The 23,465-nt window shown below is 37.7% G+C and overlaps 2 protein-coding genes across 2 annotated transcripts; one reads left to right on the top strand and one right to left on the bottom strand.

The window, feature by feature from the left end:
- Positions 6,244 to 9,307, top strand: LOC109223769 (exocyst complex component EXO70B1-like). The gene has a single exon (XM_019388189.1). The coding sequence runs from the start codon at positions 7,120 to 7,122 to the stop codon at positions 9,040 to 9,042; it is 1,923 nt and encodes a 640-aa protein (XP_019243734.1). The 5' UTR covers positions 6,244 to 7,119; the 3' UTR covers positions 9,043 to 9,307.
- Positions 12,678 to 14,143, bottom strand: LOC109223768 (presenilin-like protein At2g29900). The gene has a single exon (XM_019388187.1). It carries the CDS (start codon positions 14,056 to 14,058, stop codon positions 12,751 to 12,753), a length of 1,308 nt encoding a protein of 435 aa, XP_019243732.1. The 5' UTR covers positions 14,059 to 14,143; the 3' UTR covers positions 12,678 to 12,750.

Here is a 23,465-nt window from a genome sequence, read left to right as displayed (position 1 = left end):
GGAAAAACCAAATCGTGGGTATCCGACTTATCGAATATGATACTTTCTTTGAGTTCGTCATACCGTTCATGGGTGATTGACCGTTTGAGTTTGTGGGTGGTGATGAACTTCACGCTGTTGATTGATTCATCGTCACCCCCTCCGATGATCATTTGAATGGTTCGAACTGGGGAAAGTGGTTTGGGCGGTCCCTGGTGTTGTTCACGTCCTCGGGCAAAGTTGGCTCTCCCCCGGTCGCTCATCAGCTCTTTCAAGTGCCCTTGGTGAAGCATGTTCATGACCACCTGTCTTAGGGCGATACAGTCCTAGGTTTTGTGACCCCGCTCATGGTGGAATTCGTAGATTGCATTCGACTATCTAGTGCTCGGGTCGGATCTCATCTTCTGTGGCCACTTCACTTTTAGGCCTAGCTTCTCCAGTGCGTAGACTATTTCTGAGGGGGAAACACAAAAATTATGAGCAGATAATAAAGGGGGCATACCTCTCACACTTTGGTGGGTTCCCGTTCGTAGCCTGGATGGGCCTTCGTCGTGGCGTGGATACGGCATGAAGGCACCTCTGATATAGGGCTGATGTCTTTCCCGATTAGGTCGAGGTCCCACTAGATCTCTCTTGCTGTCGTTTCTCCGGTCTTCCTGGACTCCATTTGGACCGAGGTCAAACGTTGGGTAGGTCCGTTGAGATCGTCCTCGTCGGCTCTTACCTCGGCACAATAGGCGTTGTGTATCTCATCCCAAGTGGTTGGAGGGTATTTCATGAGTCGGCTTAACAAATATTTGGTCGCCCTCGACCCGCTTATGCTTAGCCATTTTGGAAAGTGGCTACCGCCATCCCTTCAGATACATTTGGAAGGGTCATTCTTACACGGTTGAATCGGGCACGGAAGTCCCTGAGTCCTTCGCCAGGCGATTTCTTAATGGCAAATATGTCGTTCACCCTCGCCTCTGCTTTCTTAGCTCCGGCATGGGCAGTAACAAACTTGTCTTCCATCTCTTCGAATGTTTATATGGAACGCGCAGGTAACTGTGAGTACCAAGTCAGCGCTCCCCCGGTTAGGGTTTCTCCAAACTTCTTTAGCAATATGGATGATACCTGTTCTTCGGCGAGGTCGTTGCCTTTCACTGCAGTGACATAGTGGGTCACATGATCCTCCAGGTCCGTCGTGCCGTCATATATTTTTAAGTACGGTGGCATTTTGAAGGTCTTAGGTATGGCGTATGGTGCAGCTTCGTCGCTATACGGCTGCTCAACAAACCGAACGGCGTCCCTTTTTGGCAGAAGTTTTGGGGTACCCGGTATTTTGTCTACCCTTTCTTGGTGCTCTTTCATTTGGTTGCGGAGCGTTTTGTTCTCGTTCTCCATTTCCTCCATCTTTTTCAAAATGGATGCGAGGGTGTCATTACCTGTATCATTAGCATTGTTAGTAATACTTGTTGGGGGGGGGGGGGTGTGCTGCTCGTCAGCTGCCGACGCAATGCCGACCCTTGCCTCTTCTCTGCTCGGCCTTTGAGCATGCTTGTCGAGGAAGCCGGTTAGCATGTTTGCCAACCACGCCTCGAGTAGCTTTTTTACTGCCGGTGGTGCCTCTTCTGTTGTGGATGTAGAGGCCCCTTTACCGTGCGAGGTCGTGATGCTACCGTGAGGTGGGGGCGGGTCGTTTCGCCTGGGAGAGGTGTTTGGTGTTATATCTTCGCCCTCAGTTTCATCCACTTCGTTGATGGTGTGTAGGAGGTTGGTGGTAAGGTCAGCTGTCGCCTTTTTCTTTTCCTCTCCATTGCCTGCCATGTTAGGTTTGTGCACACAAGGATGTATAGGGTTTTTGCAAAGTTTTTTTAGATCTAGAAGAAACTAAAATTTTAACTAGAAAATTCCCACAGACGGCGCCAAATTGTTTGACCAAAAAGTATGAAACCTTTTGTTAAAATAATTAAATAAGAAGATAATGGAAAAATTCTAGTTAAACATAATAAACCCTGGATTGAAGGAGTGTTTGCACAGATAACATGGAAATGCGTTGTCATGACCCAAAAACCGACCCGGTCGTGATGGCGCCTATTGTGAAACTAGGCCAGCCGACACAACTCCCAAATCAATCCATTATTCTATAAAAAGCCATTTTTAAGTCATTAATTAACAAGTAAACTCATAACATAAGTCTAAATAACCAGTGCGAAATAAATACACCAGTCCGACATCGGGGTGTCACAAGTCACGAGCATCTACTAAGGTCTGAATACAAAGAAGAGTCTGAAAATATACTAAAAACCATCTAAGGAGGATAAGAGGGAGAAGAGCAAGGCTGCAAACGCCGGGAAGCTACCTTGCTAACTCCGTTGAACCTGCCACTGAGTGATCAACACCCACTACCGGGTTCAGAAATACCTGAATCTGCACATAAGGTGAAGGGAGTAATGTGAGTACGCCAAGTCAGTAAGTAATAAAAGTAAATGAAAGCTGAGCAGTAAGAAAACAGATAATTCCACGTCACAGCACTACAGCAAATACAGTACATTTCCAAAACAGTACAGAACTCAATTATCTCGTAAAACAAATTCAATTTCAGTAAAACCTTTTCTTTTAAAACATCTTTCAATAGTTTCAAATAAGTGAAGAAACAGTGGGTCAAAATGATAGAAACGTAAACAGCCCCTCGGGTAAGACATGTACCATAAACCGCCCCTCGAAAAAAAATATCAACAGAACCAGCCCCTCGGGCTACCTCACAATCGCTCGTAATCAGCCCCTTGGGCAACAACATGAAATAACAACAGCCCCTCGGGCAATATCACATCACTCACACTGGCTACCCGCGCTCACTGGGGGTGTACAGACTCCGGAGGGGCTCCTACAGCCCAAACGCTATAACAAGCCATCTCGTGGAATAAATCAATCAGGCCCTCGACCTTATAATAACAAGCCACCTCGTGGCATAAATCAATCAGGCCCTCGGCCTCACAATATCATGAATCAGTAACAACTTGCTGCGGCATGCAACCTGATCCCATAATATCCTCACAACACAGGCCCTCGGCCTCACTCAGTCAAAACTCACTCAAGCCCCTCAGACTAACAGTAAAACAGGTATTCGGCTCAAAATATCATTTATAAAATCGAAAGGAGTAAATAAACCCGAGTAATGAAATCAATGAAAGCATAGCATGATTGAGTGTAAATGTTACCAAAAACAGTGAGGAAACAGTAGTAAAAAGCCCCTAAGGGTCCAAACAGTCGGCATTTAGCCCCAAACATAGTAATACTTTCCAAATTATAATAATATCAAACAGTTTCCAATTAAATACGTGACTTAATAGTCGTACGGGATGGACCAAGTCACAATCCCCAACGGTGCACGAGCCCACGCTCGACATCTAGCGTGTGCGTCACCTCAAAGTAGCACAACGATGTGAAATTCGGGGTTTCATACCCTCAGGACAACATTTACAATCATTACTTACCTCAATCCGGTCCAAACTCTAGCCCGCGATGCCTTTGCCTCTCGACTCGATCTAACCAAAATCAGTATCATACCATTAATACGCGCTAAAGGAACAAAGCCCAAGCGAAAATAATCAAATTAACTCAAAAATCCCGAAATTGTCCAAACCCGACCCCCGGGCCCACGTCTCAGAATTCGATAAAAATCACATCACAGGAATCCTCATCTTCCCACTAGTCCATACATATCAAGAACATCAAAATCGGACCTCAAATGGCCCCTCAAATCCCCAATTTAAACTCTCCAATTCCAAGCCCTAATTCACCAAGTTTAGTCCTTAAATCCCACAAATTTCATGTCTAATTAGTTAGAAATTATCATAGAATCGAGTACTGAGTTCAAAATCTTACCTCCAAGTGTTTCCCTTTGATTCCCTCTTCAATCCCTCTCAAAAAGCTTCAAAGCCGCTCAAAAATGGTGAGAAATGGGCTAAAAATCACGAAGATGGGTTTTTATACATTCTGCCCAGGTGCTCTCTTCATCGCGAACGCGACCTCCCTCTCGCGTTCGCGTAGGCCAAACTCAGACTGACTCCGCTTAACCCTTCGCGAACGCGACAACTGCGAACGCGATGCTTAACCAGCTCACACCTTCGCGAATGCAGACCTCACCTCGCGAGCGCATAGACCAAAGACCTGGGGTCCCCAACTGCCTCACTCCTCTTCGCGAACGTGACCCCAACCACGCGTCCGCGATGCACATGCTGCCTTAACCTTCGCGTTCGCGTCCTCTCCTTCGCGAACGCGTAGAACAAAATCACCACCACAGATGACACTCTTCGCGAACGCGATGAACAAAATCTCTGCAACAGAAAACCAGCAAAAACTGCTAACTCCTCAAGTCCAAAATGTCCCGTTGAGCATCCGAAACACACCCGAGGCCCTCGAGACCTCAACCAAACATGCCAACACATCCCATAACATCATTCAAACTTGTTCCAAAATTCGGAACACTCAAAACAACATCAAATCACCCTCGGATTCAAGCCTAAGAATTCTAGAACTTCTGAATTCCGCAAACGATCAAAAAGTCTATCAAACCTCACCCGAATGACCTGAAATTTTGCACACACGTCAAAAATGACACAACAGACCTACTCCAATTTCCGGAATTCCATTCCGACCCCGATATCAAAATTTTCACTGCCGACCGAAAAACGCCAAAACTCCAATTTCGCCAATTCAAGCCTAAATATACCACGGACCTCCAAATACATTCCGAACACGCTCCTAAGTCCAAAATCACCCGACGGAGCTAACCAAATCCTAAAAATCCAAATCCGAGATCAAATACTAAAAGTCAAAACTTGGTCAAACCTTTCAAATTTAAAGCTTCAAGCTGAAAATTGTTCTTCCAAATATGTTCTGATTATCCTGAAAACCAAAACCGACGATCTACATAAGTCATAATACACCATACGAGACTAGTCATGCCCGAGAACTGGCGAGCGAAGTGCAATTGCTCAAAACGATCGGTCTGGTCGTTACATGCATTTTTATCAATTTAATATAGCGGGTATTAAAAGATACTGTTATAAATGAGTGGGAGAATAATGATAAGCAATAAATATATTAAATGGCAATAAATGTAATTAGAGAAGATGATTCACCCAAACATTGGATGAGGTGGATGATTCTTCTCTCTGACAATGATGTAAGACAAATGAATATGAGAATATAGAGAGTTTTCTCGGATCTAATGCGAGAAATATGGGATAAACAACAAATCGAATCTTTATGAAAATGCAATATTTGTATTTCTCTTGAGAGTCAACTTTTCATAAGAGTTTTATCATATAGAATATTACATGCCCCTTTCTTCTCTCTACCTTTCCCTTTATATGGGACTTATCCCTTACCTAACATAAAGTACAAGTGCAGAGAATATTCTCCTGAAATATCTTGCTACAAAACTAGCCGTTATGGCCAACCTGAGTATCCGACCTCGACCCCAGTTACTCGGCTCGCCAATTGGTTCCTTTTATCTCGAGTACGACCTCGGCCTAATCGGCTCTTAGTAATCTACCTTTGAGCAAGATTTCCTTGGTCAGATTTCGATCCATACAGAGTTATCTTTTGTTTATACGGTGAACCAAACAATCGCTAATATAATTAAACAAACGAGTCCAAACATGTTTTTTTCTTTTTTCTTTTTCAGTAGAAGCCAATAGCTTTTGCTCTATATTTTATATACTACTATTCCTTCCGTTTCAATTTATGTGAACCTGTTTGACTGGGCACGGCGTTAATGAAAAAATGAAGACTTTTGAAATTTGTGATCCTAAACACTTAACTTAGGGAATAGAATAGGGGAATCTAAATATACAACTATTTTATATACGATCTAGAGTGATATAAAAAAAATTATGGTTATAAAAGCTTCTCATTAATAAGGGTAGAATGAGAAGTTTAAGCTAAATTGTTTTCAAATTTAGAAAGGGGTCATTTTTTTAAAACGGAACAAAAATGAAATATGTTCGCATAAACCGGAACGAAGGGAGTACTTCTTTATCCTACGTGGCAAGTAAAAAGCTGACAAAAGCGAGAGCAAAATGTACACGTTGGCACCTACGTCAGTCTGACTGGTACAACATTAACACGTCAACGTTAATTGGTCGCGGTCCGGTGGGTGGATTATGCTTCATGTCTCTCAATACTCCACCAGTCAATAGTCAAAGGCACCATATGTGCGACAGAGCACAGCCAAGAATTATAAATCTTACTAGTAATTAGAAATTCTGGTTTTATTTAAACCCTAAGGAAGTTTCTGCTTCATTTTTGACCACCAACTAAAGTATTCCTGTATTTTAGTGGAAAGTACTTGGTCTAGTACTTTTCTCTTAATCCCATTCTCCTTGGAAAATAATCCTTAATACTCCACTATGTGCCCTTTTGTCCTTATTTTCTCTGGACCATTCTCTTCCAACAAAACGCGTAAATGTGTAATTTTCTTTTCAGAAACTCTAGTTTTGATATCTTGTCATCTCATCCTCCCTACTTTTTGTTCTTGTCCTGACTCAAAATATCTTTGATGAGAGGGCTCCAAGAAACAAGAACAATCTTGGCTCGAGGTTTCATATGCTTTCTTGCTTCTTCATCTAGACAGTCTGTTTAATCCCTTTGCCCATATCTTTATGTTTAGCACTTAAACTTTGGTTTTGTCATGTTACTGTTTCAACATTTTATTTAACAGTATTTGGCTGTTGATGTCTTGATGATTGTCTATATATTGTTGTAATCATGTGATTTGTGGATGTTTGCCTTAGTTTCTGAGTGAATTTGATATATTTTCATGTCCATCCACTGATACCTACTAGTCTTTTAATGTTAGTGACCATAAAAGGGTTTAAGAGAAGTATCCAATTTTGTCCTATTTCATTAGAAGTTCTTGGGCTGTTGAGGACTTGAGGTTAATCTATGAGGTATATTCTAGCTACTAGTCTTGGTTTCTGAATTTCTGACCCAATCAGAAAACATATAGAAAGAAAGGGGGTGGAGAGGCCTCTTGATTACCTATTTCATCAGAAAAATAGAGCTTGAGGTTGGTTTCAAGATTCAGGAGGAAGGATCATCCAAAGTTTAGACTTTTAAGCCTAATCAACCTGCTCTAACTTTTGCCTGGAAATGGATGATAATAAATCAGTGGTCACAGTTCTTGATGGGGAACAACACATAATTGCTGCAGCTCATCACCTTGTGAAGGCGTTACGAGCCAGTACGAGCTTGAGTGTTGAAGTTAGAAGAAGTCTAGCAGATCTTGACATTCATTTGGCTGCAATGACTGAAGCAAAAGAAGATGAGACCACAAGTCTCCGAGAGATTGAAGGTAGGCTCAAGTCAGCTCAGGTAAAGATCTTGACTTTGCAGTCAAATTCTTTGAAGATTTGGGATGTTGGTCCTTCGCAACTTCTTGAGTATCTGCAAGCTGTAGAAGAAGTTCGAAATATAACACTGAGCTTGGAAAGCATGGTGCCAAACCATAACGGAAAACAAAACAGACTCGCTAACCAAGCTCACAGTGTGTTGCAAATGGCAATGGCAAAACTGCAGGAAGAAGTTATCAACATTCTTGCACAGAATAAGCTGTGTTTTGGGCATGATCATGTGTCATTCCACTCGTGTGAAGAGTTCGTTGTGGATGAGGAGTCGATGGTTTCAACTGAAAATGACTCGGTTGTGGGAACTTCTTGCAGGGAGAGTAGTGGAGCTGAATCAGAAGAATGTACAATGGATTTGGTCCATCCATATGTTGTTCCTCATATCAAGTCTATTGCAAATGTAATGTTCGCTTCACATTACGATCAGGAATTTTGCCAGGTCTTTATCAGATTCTGGAAAGATGCATTGCATGAATACTTAAGGCTTTTCTGTATGCAACAAATCAGCATTGAAGATGTTCTGAGAATGGATTGGACTTGCTTGAATTGCAGAATAAAGAAGTGGCGCCAAGCCACAAAGAATGTCATTGCATTCTTTCTCCCTAATGAGAAAAACCTCTTTGATCAACTTCTAGGTGAGTTTGGATCTGTTAGCTCAACCTGTTTCATTGAAGCTTCAAAGGATGCAATGTTGTGTCTGTTGAATTTTGGCCAAGCTGTAGCTATTGGCCCCCTTCGACCAGAACGCCTTTTTTGTTTACTTGATATGTATGAGCTTCTAAGAGATCTTTGTCAAGACGTGGATGCTTTGTTTTGCGAAAATCATGGTAATTTTATTAAAATAGAATACCATGAACTCCTGAAAAATCTTGGAGATTCTGCAAAAGCAATCTTTCTGGAGTTGGGGAATCACATCGCTTCAAACACTTCAACAACTCCCTTCTATGGAGGAGGTGTTCATCCTCTTACCAAGTACGTTATCAATTATTTCATGCTTCTTTCAGAATATTGTAATACCCTGAGGTTCCTTCTTGAGGACAGAGAGGTACAGAATTTGGAAGGTGTTGTTGATGCTATGGCCAGGCTCGACGTTTCTTCTGAATTCTCATGTCCATTGGCTCTTCACTTGCAGTCAGTAGCATCTACACTTGAATCCAACCTTGACAAAAGGTCCAACCTATATAAAGATGGTTCTTTAAAGCACATCTTTCTGATGAACAACATCCATTACATGGTTCAGAAAATCAAGAACTCCAAAATTAGAACTTGTTTTGGTGATGAGTGGATAAAAAAACGTATTGTAAAATACGTGCAGCACGAAAAAAGCTACGAGAGAATAACATGGAGTCCTATCTTATCTCTGATTACCGGTTATGAGAAATCAGGAAAGACAGTTCTCAAGGAGAGGTGCAGAAATTTCAGTATTGCTTTTGAGGAAGTGTACAAGAACCAGACAGGATGGACTATCCCAGATATTGAGCTTAGAGAAGAATTGAGAATTTCAACCGCGTTAAAGGTTGTTCATGCCTACCGGCCATTTGTTGGACAGGTGAAGAAATCTGTAAGTGACAAGCACATCAAGTATACAGAAGATGAGTTGGAGAAGTATCTCTTGGACCTTTTTCAAGGTTCAACAAAATCACTGAATCATCATCAATGGAGAAGGTGAAAGTTGAATAATGGCTACAGTGTATGCTCTATTTTCATGCACTCAGCAATCCATTGCCAAATGTATAGCTGCCTATACTTCTGGAGTTCATTATAGTATTATGACTTTATGGTATAATAGTTTATGCGTGCATTTTAATTTGATGGTTTCAAGAGAAAATAGGTGGTCCAATTCATCAAGTTCTTCCCTTGGTACTGGTATATTGTGTTGTTGTAGATGATAGATTAACATACCAGTTTCTGTGAATGACATTAGCATTGTTACTCTTTCTGTCCCAATATATTTATCTAGTTTAACAGTCCACAATGAAAAAATATTCTACTAAGTAATTATTATTCAGTGTGAATTAGTGTTTCATCTACGAACTACCCCTGAATCCTAGTTGGATCGCACTATTTGGTTCTATTTGTCCCAAATTCAACCGATGAATTTACAACAACAACCATCCAGTAAAATCTCACTAGTGGGGTCTGGGGAGGGTAGTGTGTATGCAAACCATACCCCTACCCCGAGTAGTAGAGAGGTTGTTTCCGGAAAACCCTCGGCTCTAATTTAGGGAAAATTACCACATAACCGCTCTCAAAATAATAGCCGAATATATATATACATTTCTCTATGGTATATATAAACAAATATACAAATTATATACACTTTTGTAGCTATCAGATATAAATAGTTTCGACCACGTGCTAAAATAGATATTTGCCCATGAATTTACACTGATCGTCAACCTATCACTGTTCTTCACTTATATCCGAGCTTGAAACCACCTATGGGAAGCTGACATAGGTGATATTTTCATCTGATTTAATATACTTTTTAAAGACCACTGAGCTTTCAACTAAGATGTAGCTGCTAGCGGAATGAATGGTTAGATGTCATTTCTTCTAAAATTGACCTAGCAATGCTGATGATAGTGGTCACTTCGAGCCATAAAGATTGGAAAATGGAAGACAAATTTAAGGTATTAAATTCTGAAGACAAGCCTAACAAAACAGCGACCAAGTAAACATGGTCGGCTTGAAATCTGAAAAGACGGTGCTAAGATTAGTCCTTTTTAAGTCATGATGGCATTAAACACAGAAATAAAAGGGACGACTTGTTTGAGCACGTGTTCTACAGCAATTATCAAGATTTAATACTATATATTTTCTTTTCTCTATTGATTTCAGCCGCTATACTGCTTCTGGTTTTTGTCAGCCACAAGATCAATTTCGTTCTACCAAATCATATTGATATATTCCTTTCTCGTTGTTAATCCTCTTCCCTAATTCAGTACCCTGAGGCAGAGCGGACCTATATGTTATAGAGGGATTACCGGACCCCGTAAGGTTCGCAACAATCTTGTATATGTATATGTATATACCTTGACAATAGTTAATTTAACGCACTTAGCACCTTGATTCTTTTAGGGGGCACTCGTTGAGTAGAATATTGTGCCCCCGTCGTGTAAAAATCCTGGGTCCGCCTCAGCCCTGGGGCTGTCATTGAGCATTTGTATGATTGTATCATTAATGCCTCATAATCAATGTGAAAGTCGTCCCAAGTGTTCTCCCTTGTACCTGTACTATAGTTCTATACTCTAAAACCATTGATGGTGTGGAAGTCTAAATTCTGTAGAGGGAATAGTGGTCCAAGGGGGGAAGGCTAACAACAACTGGTGATTGAAACATTTACATTCAGTTTACATGATTCCTCTACACAAGGGATAACGAACTACTTAAGTTAAAAATTCAACATGCTAAGTATTAAAAAACAAGTAAGAATTAAGCAACAATTCAAGAGCACTATTGCATTTAACAACTCAATCTGCAGACTAGAGCTGGTAATTGCAGGAAGTACTTAAAGCATGTATAATTGAGTATAAAGTGTTGTTGGAGGTATTCAAGTAACAAAAACAAAACCTCGTAATCATTGAGTGATCAGATCACGTAACAAATGATCTGGTAACCTCATGTTCAGTCTCATACAATCTCTCCAGTATACTCAATGCATCATAATTCTTTTTCAAACAAGAAGAAATTGCAGGCCTAATGGAACTTAGTCATCTACAGGCAAGTGCAGCTTCTCGAATGCGTTTGTGATGACTTTTATACAAAAAATACACACTTCTCTCAGTAATCATACTTTCCGTAGTGTCAAAAAACAATAAAATCCAGATACTCATCTGCCAAGCAATCACAAGTCTAAGGAACAAACAGTGTAATGAAATAGGCTAATTGACATAGTCAATTTGATAAAGAATGTAATGGAGGCAGAGCCAAAATAAGATGCCAACTCCAGCTTTAGAGACACCAGATTCTCCTTGGCATTTATCTTTATGTCCCTTAATATACTCTCCTTTGTTTCTGTTTCATAGATGAAATTACTCCTACTAACTTCCTTGGAGAATTTTGCAGTAGAAGTTCATAAATAATTGTTGAATTTCCATATTACCCTTTTCTCAATAAGGGAAATAAGGATAAAGATGTGTTAAACGCTTAATGTACTAGTCACAGTTCCGAGCCAACATTATAGCTCAATTGACTATAGCTTTCAAAAAGAGCACAGGTTTTCCTGATTTTCTATTTACATTCTTTCAAATGAAGCAAATTACTTTCCCCAAACACAGTGGTCAGGTACATTACTGATGAGTCATGTTGTTTCAAACAGACAATCAAGATTCAAAACTTACTTTAATAACAGAACAAACAATATTTTCTGCTGAAAATTTGACAATAAAAGTGCCATTTCATATCCCAAAGTCATGGTATGATTCTATTCAAAGCTCATTTCCTAGGAAATGGAAAGAAGGAACTTCCCCTGAAAATTGTCAGAAGCACTCAAGCATTTGATGTTAAAATACGAAGTTCACAACATAAAAGTAACAGAGTAAAGACAAAAGGGAAGCGAAGATGAACAATCTTGTGATTTTGTATCATCTTTGTGTTTGTAAAGTTCAATCATTTTCATTGATTTTCATGACTTCACAAAGACAAAGGTGATACAATATTAATCAAGATTATTTTTACATATATCGAAGATATCAATCACTTCTGAGTGATCTAATAAAAAATACTGTAACACTACTAGAGATGTTCGGTCTTATTGCATCCTAGACAATCGGTTATGTTCAGAATTAATATAACCATTCCAGCCATACTTCACATTCCTAGCCCTCCCTCTCTCTTTAGCTTGATTGACAAGTACTTGCCCTAGTTTTCACCATGCCAATGCTCAGAGCATTGGCACAACCGCACAAGTCATCTTGTGCTTTCTTAAAATCAATTTCTTTCCTGCTTTAGGTTACTGGTCATTTAAAGCGTGATGGCAGACTGGCAAAGCAAGATACCGATATTTTACGTCATGTGCCAATTATAAAAGACGTTTCTATGATATGTATGCACCACCATAAAAAGCATAAGCAATGTATCGACATGTTCGCATATAATGGTTTCTAGTGTCTGATTTGCTCAGTACATAGAACCACTAGCTCGTATGTCCCGTTCTCATATCCATGGCGTATGGCTTCTGTATGTCTTTCATCATGAACCACTACCTGTTTCTTTTATTTCACACACACACAAAAAAAAAATGCTACCGCTAATGCATCCACGCTTGCAATTCGACCAACTTGGAACAAACAATAAAAAAGATGTTATAACAGATATGAGTGAAGAATTATTATTGCTTGAAAGTAGTTCCATTATCAATGAGGAAATAATGTTCCTAAAACATCAACAGGTTCATAGAACATTGTACAACAAATGTCTCGAGCAATAGCCGAGTTAATAAGTAAAACAAGACACCTAGCATAACGGACACAGGAAGAGCAGGCAAAGCTTTCTGATAAAATGCAAGAAGCATCAGAGTGATACCAAGACCAGCTATAATAGTAAGGTAGCATGCATAAACTGTCATGAAATCGTACATGGCAGCCCTGGCTACTAATACACTGTAGAATATGAAGTCTCCTAGCCCCAGCTTAATAGCACCTGAGGATCCCAACCCGATTCCTTCAAGTGCAAAATCATCATTTGACCCTTCCTGTAAATTCATTCTGACATTTATCCTATGTTGAATCAGCGGCGCAGCAAGCTCAGACTCAGCTCTTAAAACTTGACCGTCCTCCACATCAACCCCATTCCTCTCATTCTCGTCACTGCCGATTGGCGTAAACCTTTCAAGACCAGAATTCGGTTCGAAACTTGAATTGACAGTTGCATTCAAGTTAGACCTAGAGTCTAAATTTTCATTGGAGCCGAAATCATTGTCCCGTCTTTCTCTCCACACTCTCCTTTGCACAACAGCACCCCTTGGAACTGAATCATGATTAATAAGCGGCCTAGCCTCGTACACCAAAGCAGGGATATCTTCATCCCTAGATATTGCAAGCTCAACAAGTAGCCTTAGGGGCCCACCAGGCAACAAAACAGCAGCAAGGTCATATAATGCCATTGCAACCAAAAGCACCCAAGTAGTCCATTCAGGCAGCATTGTAAACCAATAAGCAACCAACACTCCAATAACAACCAAATATCCTTGAGTAACTATAATTGCTGTCTTTGACATAAACACAGCCAAAACCCCAACAACAGTGAAATTGAACAAACTCAATGCAAAAGTAATGCAATCAATTGGAATTTTGAATTTTGATATCAAGAATAAAGATATTTCACCACCCATGAATCCCAAAACAAGACAAGACGAGAAACCCATGTAGTATTTCAAGAATTTGGTGCATCTGAAGTAGAAAAGTAACACCAAAAGGAATGTAACAGCGGTAACAACCACAACAAAGACCAAAGCATTCAAAAGGGCACCTTTCAATTTGTCCCACGTTGAGTCTGAGCTGCTCTCAGTGTAAGCAATTGTGGCTACAGATGTAAATGAGGGGCCCGAGGAATCTGAATCAGTGTTTAGTACTGAAACAAGAATGACCACCATAAGCATGCAGATTGAGACTGGTATAACGATTCTAACTATTTCTTCACCCAGTGAATCAAGAACGCTTTTGGGCTTTGGATTTTGCTCCATTGGAATTGGAGCTCCAAAATTTGCTTTTTGATTTTCAATGGTCAGTTGATGGTGAGAAAATTTGGGTATTTCCAATTTCGACTTTGGATCTCCTAATAGATGTCAAATTAGCCCGACCCGAGTTAGACCCGAATTCCGAAGCTGGCCTAATACATCAGTCTGGCCCAAACTCGGGGAGAAATTCAAAAATACCCAGATTTACAAGTGGTAGGTCAAAAATAACTCAGTTTCAAAAGTAATCGAAATCTAGCCATTTTTCATGTAAAGATAAATCTGAGCGAAAATACTGTTCAAAACCCGAAAAATACGTCAGTATATTATGCTGGAGTTCCAGCATAAGTATACTTGAACTCCAGCATATTATACTTAGGGGTGTGCATTCGATTTATCGATTCGATTTTGACCCTTATCGATAATTACTTATCGATTATCGATTTGTACATATGCTTATCGTTATCGTTTCAATAAGGTTTCGATTTATCGATTTTTGGGGCTTATCGATTACACCAATAAGAAAATTTGCGGGGTTCCACGGAAAGTATATCACTATAAACACGCCTAACTAATATGGACCAAAAGAAGCTAAAATAAGACGAATACCGTTTATAACATAAAAATTGTGTCAACAAGCACATGCAACGAAACTAAAGTAAGGGATCAAATGTATGCCACCAACACTCCAACGGTATAAAAAAAAAATACATCATCACGGCTATTCTATTTTCCATTAATTTGAACTTCATTCCCTTGAGCTTTAAAATGATCATTCCTTAAATGTGGTAGATGAAATAATAGGGTTAGGGACTTAGGGTAAAGGAAAGGGTATTACAGAATAAGGGCAAAAAAAAAAAAAAATTAAAAAAAAAAAAAAATAATTTTTTTTAGTATTTCTTATCGGTTTATCGATAAACCGAAGAGGACAAAATCGAAATCGAAATCGATAACTCGATAAGGAAAATTTCGAAATCGAAATCGATAAATCGATAAACCGATAACAAATAATCGATTCGATTTATCGATAAACCGATTCGAATGCACACCCATAATTATACTAGAGTTCCAGGATAAGTATGCTGGAACTCCAGCATAATATGATGGAGTTCCAGCATAAGTACACTAGAACTCCAGCATAATATACTGGAGTTCCAGCAAAGTATACCGGTCCAGTATAATATGCTGGAAGTTCATACACAAGTGCCCGAATCTCCAGTATATTATGCTGGAACTTTCCGTGTGTTGGAGTTCCAGCATAATATGCTGGAAGTTCATACACAGGTGCACCGAACTCCAGTATATTATGTTGGACCGATCTCTGTTGCAGCAAAATAGTGGCTATTTTTTATTGACTTGGTAAACACTGGCTATTTTTGAATGACCAGTCCGAAAATTGGCTAGACCGTGCTATTTTAACCGAAACTCAGTAAGGAGTTCAAAACAATTAATCTCATGTTTCACGGATTAGCTTTAAAATTCAAATATAGCTATAAATAATAAATTTATTAAAAGTTTAGCTACGAATGATAAACATAGCATTTATGTTTGACGTATCGTGTAGTTTTCCCTATTTTAAACAGGCACTACACCGTAAGAGTCGTTTAGTTTGTGGGATGGACAATAATATTCCAATATGGGATAATTATTCTCACATTTTTACTATAAGATGATTCTCGAGATTAACTAATACTCATACTCAAACGCGAAATAAAATAATCTCGTACACTACTAGAAATCCGGAAAAAAGCGACCACAAAAAGAGACTAAATTTGATCGCTTACAGGTCAAAAAGCGACCAAAAAGCGTCCAAACTAGCTTGGTCGCTATTTTGCTGGTCCCTTTACCTTAGAGACCAAAGTTGGTCGCTAATTAGCGACCAACTTTATTAGCGACCAACTTTGGTCTCTACGGTAAAAGGACCAAATATTCCGGGTAAACAATATACTGACCAACTTTGGTCGCTTTAATATTTTAATAATATAAATTTAGCGACCAAAGTTGGTCTCTATATTTAAATTATGTTTTTTTATTTATTATTAATCAAAATATAGCGACCAACTTTGGTCTGTAAACCAAATATTATATTTTAAATCTGGAAAATAGCGATAAAAATTGGTCGCTTTTTTTTAATTTTTTTAAACCATAAGTCGACCAAATTGGTCGCTAANCGACCAAAATTGGTCGCTATTTTTCAGATTTTTTTTTAAATAGAATAGCGACCAAAGTTGGTCGCTTTTTAGGAAATCTGGGTTAATTAGCGACCAACCGTGGTCGCTATTGCCCAGAAAATATTTTTTTAAATAGAAAAGCGACCAAAGTTGGTCGCTTTTCTATGTATAATTTTGGCAGAAACTGCCTGTTTTGGCAGCTACACCACCTGGTAGCATACCAAATTCCTAAATAACAATATAATTCAATTCATAAACTACAATTTCAATACCAAATCTCCACAACAACCCAACAACAACACCACCACCACAACAACAACAACAACAACAACAACAACACAACAACAACAACAACACAATTCAAAAAACACATTAAAACCAACAAATTAAAGTTCAATAGAACTAACAATACTAAGTTAATGCTTATTACACCTAGTTCATAACCGTTCTATTTGTCTAGTTCAAAGTATATAAAAGTCAAGGAGTGTTTTGTACAACATCATTATCATCACTGTCTGATGAACTTTCATCACCAAGATGGTATGCAGAAGGGTCTACTTGTCGAGGACGGGAAGAACGATCACGGGGAGGATAGGAGGAACGAGCACGGGGAGGACGGAAGGAACGCTCACGTTCAAGTCGAGCCTCTGGCGATGACTCACGAGACCGAGGAATCGGAAAACATCCAGAAGCTAGGAGAGATTTGAGCTGCTCTTGCATGCCCTGGTACTGAGCTTGCATGCCAATGTACTGAGCATCTTTAAGCTTTTCTCTTTCTTTGGCCGCTTCTAACTCGGATGTGAGCTTTAGCACAATCTCCCGCATAGCGGAGAGGCTCTCCCCATCAAGTTGCTCGCCTTGCGAGGAAGTCTCTATTCCTTGCATTCCACACTTATAGCGATGGAATTTCTTCGTAGGAAGCCCGTATACCTTCCCCCATTTTGGACCGCCAGCAGCCTCCGTCCACATTCTTTCAGCATCCTCGTCCGAAGGTTGGATTGGCTCGCCCGACTCGTTACGTGGCTGACTGCGTATGAATTCCTCCACTTCAGCTGTGAAGCGACCCTATAAGAAAAATTACATTGAATTAGTATTTCAAAATTTATATAAAAGTAAATTAAAATACTTAATGAAAAGTGAAAACTTACATGTACAGTCGAGGCTCGGCCCTCGACCCACCTTTCTTGATCCGTCTCTTTCTTCTCTTTACAATATGAGTCTCCTTGAATAGCTTATCTTGGTTCATCGGACGCCCCAACTTCTTTTCGGATTACGTGGACCGGAGATAATACAATTTAAGAATATATATGGACTAGTCATGCATATCTCGGGTGGTAGATTATAAGGTGTAAGAAAGACATGCCAACATGAATATGGTGTCGCAGATACAGAAAAAGGCGTGAAGCCATCCGCACACAGACCTAACCGAATGTTCCTTGGTTCAGTAGCAAAATCTGGATATGTCCTATCAAAGTGCTTCCAAGCTTCTCCATCTGAAGGATGACACATAACACCAGGTGGTCTTCTATTTTCAAAGTGCCATCTCATATGAGGAGCAGAACTCATCGACGCATATAACCTCTTTGACCTAGGTATAAGAGGTAAATAATGCATCGCCTTGATAGCGACCATATTCCCGCCGGAAAGCCTCTTGAAACGAGGCTTTTTGCAAAATTTACAACTGCTTAAATTTGCATCATCTTTATAATATAACATGCAACCATCTTCACAACAATCAATTCTCATTGACGAAAGTCCTAACTTAGAAACTAATCTCTTTGCCTTATAGAAATCACCATGTAATTTGATATTAGGGTCAACTAGTTCACTCATAAGGTCAATGAAAGAGTCCATGGCTGCTTGAGAAATATTCCAATCAGATTTGATACTTAGTAATCTAACTGCAGCAGACAGCTCAGAGTGCGGACTTCCATTACGTAGTGGACGACTAGCTTCCTCTAACTGTTCATAAAAACGTTTTGCGTCATCATTAGGAGTTTGTTCAACATTTTCATTGGTCTCACCCCCTAAGTGCATCCCAAAGCATCCGCAACCATATCATGAATTCTAGAATCACGATTTGTATTCTCCACTGACCTACTACTTTCACCCACATGTTATGAAATATCTCATGGCTACCATCCATCTCTCCATGATTAATCCACACAAAGTAATTTGCTATAAACCCCTTCCTATAAAGATGATGCTTAACTTCCGCCGGTTTTCCAAACTTCATACAGTCGCACCTAACACAAGGGCACCTAATTACTCATTCACTTAGGTATGGTGGAAGTGACATTGCATGTCTAATAAAGTCATCCACCCCTTCTACAAAATCCTCCCGCAATCCCTGCCGATTAGGATAATTGCTATTGTACATCCAAGTACGATGTTCCATCTATACAAATAAAACAAGAACAAATTAATTTAGTTAATTCATATCCTAATCTTTTTTTAGTTAATTAATTTCATATCCTAAAATTTCAATTCATATCCTAAATTTCAATTTATAAACTAAAAGTTCAATTCATAAACTAAAAGTTCAATTCATATTCCAAAAGGTTCAATTCATAAACTAAAAGTCCAATTCATATCCTAAAATACTCAATTTATAAACTATCAAGACAATACAAAGTATAATTCAAATCTAACTAAACTAAATTCAACACTAATTAAACTAATTAGTTAATAAAATTAATTAACAAAGCTAACTAAAACAAGACCTAAACCCTAATCCTCAATAAAATACAATGTTCAAAGAATTTAAACACTAATTCATATCCTTAAACTACAATATTGAAATAATTGAAACAAAAACTAGAAATAACAAAGATTCAAGGTTATAATTCAAACCTAGGTTTTTTTTAGGTGGAGAAGGAGAGAAAGGGGCAGACGGCGGCCCGGCGGTGGCTCCGGCGGTCACAGTGGTGGCGCGGGGTGGGGGGATTGATTTGTGTGAGGGAAATAGAGAAGGGGAGGGGAATGTGTTGAGAGAGAGTTGGAAAAATTTGGGGAAGAAAATAAGAGAATGGGAGGGGGAAACTCGTTTTTGAGTCTGGAGTTACAAAAAGCGACCAACGTTGGTCGCTATTTTTGGTAGCTAATTAAGTTTTGACTGTTTGCCCAAAATAGCGACCAACGTTGGTCGCTAGTTTTTTACTGTTTGACCAAAATAGCGACCAAAGTTGGTTGCTATTTCTAAAAAAAATTAAATAACTTTTTTTTTCTATTTTGGTTTTTAAATATTATAAGCTATAAAAAATCTTATTAGCTATTTATTTTATTTAACTACAATTATTATAAATAATTAAAAACTATAAGCATAATCTTAAAAAAATTAAATTAACTAGGTAATTACTTTTAATAAATTATAATACAATGTATGTAAAGGATTTTTTTAACTTATATTTAAGTATATGAGTAATTTCATACACACGCATAAACTATATTGTAATTGATGATCAATCTTATTCATTCATCACTAGGTTATAAGTCGATGAATCAATTATAACAGATTAATTGATATAAGTCGAGACGTTTTGTTTTTAATATTCAACGATGCATCTGAGTAGGTTATAAGTCGATGAATCAATTTACATATATATATATATATATATATATATATATATATATATATATATATATATATAACACGCTTCGTTGTACTACTTTAACTACATATATAGCATGTTAGAGTATATTTTAGTGTATTCATCCCTTGTATTACAAAAGTGTTAACGGATTACATTTATATTATTTAGATAGTAAATACAAAAGTGATTTTTAATTTTGACCAATGTTGACTTGAAAAGAGACCAACTTTGGATGCTAATTATCCAGAAATTAAATTAGCGACCAAAGTTGGGTCGCTAAATTTAAATCAGATTTATTTATATTTTATATAATATTTAAAATAATAATATAATTGTTAAACGTTAGAACTGGGTCCCAGATTAGCGACCAAAGTTGGTCTCTATCTGCTTCCCCTTTCGTAAGCGACCAACTTTGGTCGCTAATTTTGAATCATATTTATTTATATTTTAGAATTTTTTTAAATAATAATATAATTATTAAAATTTTATAATTGGGTCCCGGATTAGCGACCAAAGTTGGTCTCTATCTGCTTCCCCTTTCGTAAGCGACCAACCTTGGTCGCTAATTTTAAATTATATTTATTTATATTTTATTATTTTTTTAAAATAATAATATAATTATTAAAATTTTATAACTGGGTCCCAGCGACCAATAATTTCAGTATTTCTTTGACCAAGCAAGTCTCACCAGTCCGGTCAACATTTTGACCACATTATCGACCAAAAAGCGACCAACCTTGGTCGCTAATGTATTTAGAATAATTATTTAATTATTTTTCAATTTAGCGACCAACTTTGGTCGCTTTTCTTGACAGACCAATTTCGGTCGCCAAATTTTGGTCGCTTTTTTGGATTTCTAGTAGTGGTATTTTATATGAGAATTATACACAACAATCCCTAATTTACTATAAGTTAGACTTATATCAGAGGCAGGATGTGATCACATTAAATTGAGTGAGTATTTCTCTAAAATTTTAATCTTTACATTAAATGCATTATATAGTCCTCTTTTATCTTAATTAGTAGTTTGTTTTATGATAGACGAGAATCAGACCTACATATTAGATGTAACTGCAACATATTAGATGTATGATATTGCTCAGCCCTTAAACTTTTCTTACTTATGGAGAATAACCATGCCTATAATTCGAACTCGAGGAATTAACAATCAAGACACCATTACATTAAATATTGAAGATTTAAGGTCCGTGAAAGCAAAATATAAAGGAAAAGGTATTACTGAAATTAATATTGATCTAAGAGGACATACATTAGTGCACATATACATATTAGAAGTTTTGGACTCACAACAATACTCAAAGACTAAACTACATTTTGAACTCTATATATTTGAGCAAACAAATTAAGTAGGAGTAGTAATTATTTGCGCAAAAAAAATGATCAAAGCTATTATGTTAATTTACAAGGAACTTGGCTACATTAAAAAATATTCCAAAAACAACAAACTGCCACATCAATAGATTCAAATACTCTTCTCCTACTTCAACTCAACCAAATATTGTCCAAATTAAACGCCTCTCACAAAAATAAATGTTTAAAAGAGAAAGAAAAAAAAAAAACCTAATGTTTAAGGGTTTGATTCTCCAATCCCTTAGGGTCGAGCATTATTAAACCGATAACGATGATAGCCAATGCACAGCACAAGTTAACGAATCTGGAGACAAAGGGGTTACCAATTACAAGGAGCACAGGAAAATAGTTGACATAAAGCAGCACGATACCAACCACAATTAAAAGCGTTGCTAATTGTTCTTCCTTGTCCCTTTTTTCATCAATTTGATTTTCCAGCATAAATATCCATTGATCATCTTCACCTTTCGAATTCATCCTTGTATTTGGTGCCTGTTGCTGCTTTCCACGCTTGAGAAAACTAGAAATCATATCGACAGTCTTGTTCTTCTTTTCCATTGTGTTATTTGGAACAAAAGTAGTCCCCTTCACCCTAATCATGACAACTAATACATGAATTAATAACTATTATCACGACAACAACAATAACTCTAATGTAATTCTATATATAACGCCACGATTTTCATTAAGGGATCAAAATATAAAAAAATAAACTCACCAAAAAGTCAAAGGGTGTCATTATAATACATATTTTTGTTAAAATTACTGAGCTAAACAATGTAATTTTTCGACGAAGGGGTGTCGGTAGTGGCGGAGCTTAAGCACCCATTGCTTTCAGAGGTGAATGTAGCATTGTATTTACGGGTTCAATTGAACCCATAACTTTTGATGCGGAGCGTAAATTTGGGTATAAAAATTTACTAAAATTGCAACAAATAGTAGATATGAATCCATAACTTTAGAAATATAATGAGCTCAATATTAAGAATCTTAAATATTGAACCCATAAAATTTAAATCTTGGATCTGTCTTTGATTGCTTTTGGACACAAACACTATTACTTGTATAGAAAAATTAATAATTCATAAACTAAGTGGTAATTTCCAAATTAAAAATAGTTGAGCACAAATAATTTAAAAATTCTAGATCTGCCGTTGTTCGGGGTCTTAATCCTTTTAAGTTACTGGGTTCTAAATTAATAATTTGTATATATTTAATGAAAATTTTAAGAAAAATACATGATTTGAATCAAAGCTACTGGGTTTGGCTGAAATCATAAACGACATTGTGGCTCCGCCTCTGACCTTACCCCTACCTTGTAAAGGTAGAGAGGTTATTTCCAAGACCATCGGCTCAAAAAACAACAACATCAACAACTATAAAAGAATTTAAAAAAACAGCAAGGAATGATCTAAAATAATTTGAACTCCATATATTAATTATAAGAGAAGAAAGGGGAGAGAAGTCTAACCTCTTAAGTGTAAAGCTATGTCAATTCTTCACAGTAGGCGAAACCTAATTATGAATGATCAAGCAGCAACTACGCACAATATATACCCTCTCACCCCAAAAGAAAAGGGAAAAAGTTGAAGTGTTTTAGTCCTAGGAGATTTAGGACGCTTAATCTCTTAATCATTTGCTATAAGTCGGGCTTAAGTTTAATTAGATAATGACCCACATTGGATGCATGTGCAGTTTTTAAAAAAAATTTATTATCAGTTTTTATACATAAAATTCTAAAATCATTAACTCAATCAATAACAATTTAAAGCTTTTGGATAAGGATTATTAAGAGAAAATTTGTAATTTGTGAAATAACGGGCTAAAAGTAAGGGAAACTTGTTAGAGAGAAACTAAAATAGGAAAAGAAGGTAAATCCCATGTATGTTGTTACTAATAGGGCTGTGCACGGATCCGATTTAGCACATTTCGGATTCGGATTTCGGATTTCGAATTCTAGAAAATGCAATCCGAATCCGATCCGAATTATATCGGATTTTAAAGTTTGGATCGGATCGGATTTCGGATCGTATTATTATGCCTCAAAGTTGCAAACTATTATATATATTTTCTTTGTAAAAGAGGCAATACATTAAGAAAAATTCATGTTTATGCAATTATGAGAGTACTATGGTGATAATATAGCTAAATCAAGCAATTGTAAAGGTAATAGCTTGGAGGAAGATGTAAAGGAAGTACTGACTATCCAAAATTAAAGTGTAGTATTTATACATGCCCTAATAATTTCGGATTTCGGATCGGATCGGATTAAAATATACCA

The sequence above is a fragment of the Nicotiana attenuata genome, chromosome 3 (genome assembly GCF_001879085.1).
Source record: "Nicotiana attenuata strain UT chromosome 3, NIATTr2, whole genome shotgun sequence".
NCBI classification, from domain to species: Eukaryota; Viridiplantae; Streptophyta; class Magnoliopsida; order Solanales; family Solanaceae; genus Nicotiana; species Nicotiana attenuata.
The sequence above is the reverse complement of the archived record's forward strand: the minus strand, read 5'-3'. Positions and strand labels throughout refer to the sequence as shown.

Bases quoted from the DNA above. Each gene is read 5' to 3' on its own strand.
- LOC109223769 (XM_019388189.1), top strand. From the start codon at position 7,120: ATGGATGATAATAAATCAGTGGTCACAGTTCTTGATGGGGAACAACAC.
- LOC109223768 (XM_019388187.1), bottom strand. From the start codon at position 14,058: ATGGAGCAAAATCCAAAGCCCAAAAGCGTTCTTGATTCACTGGGTGAA.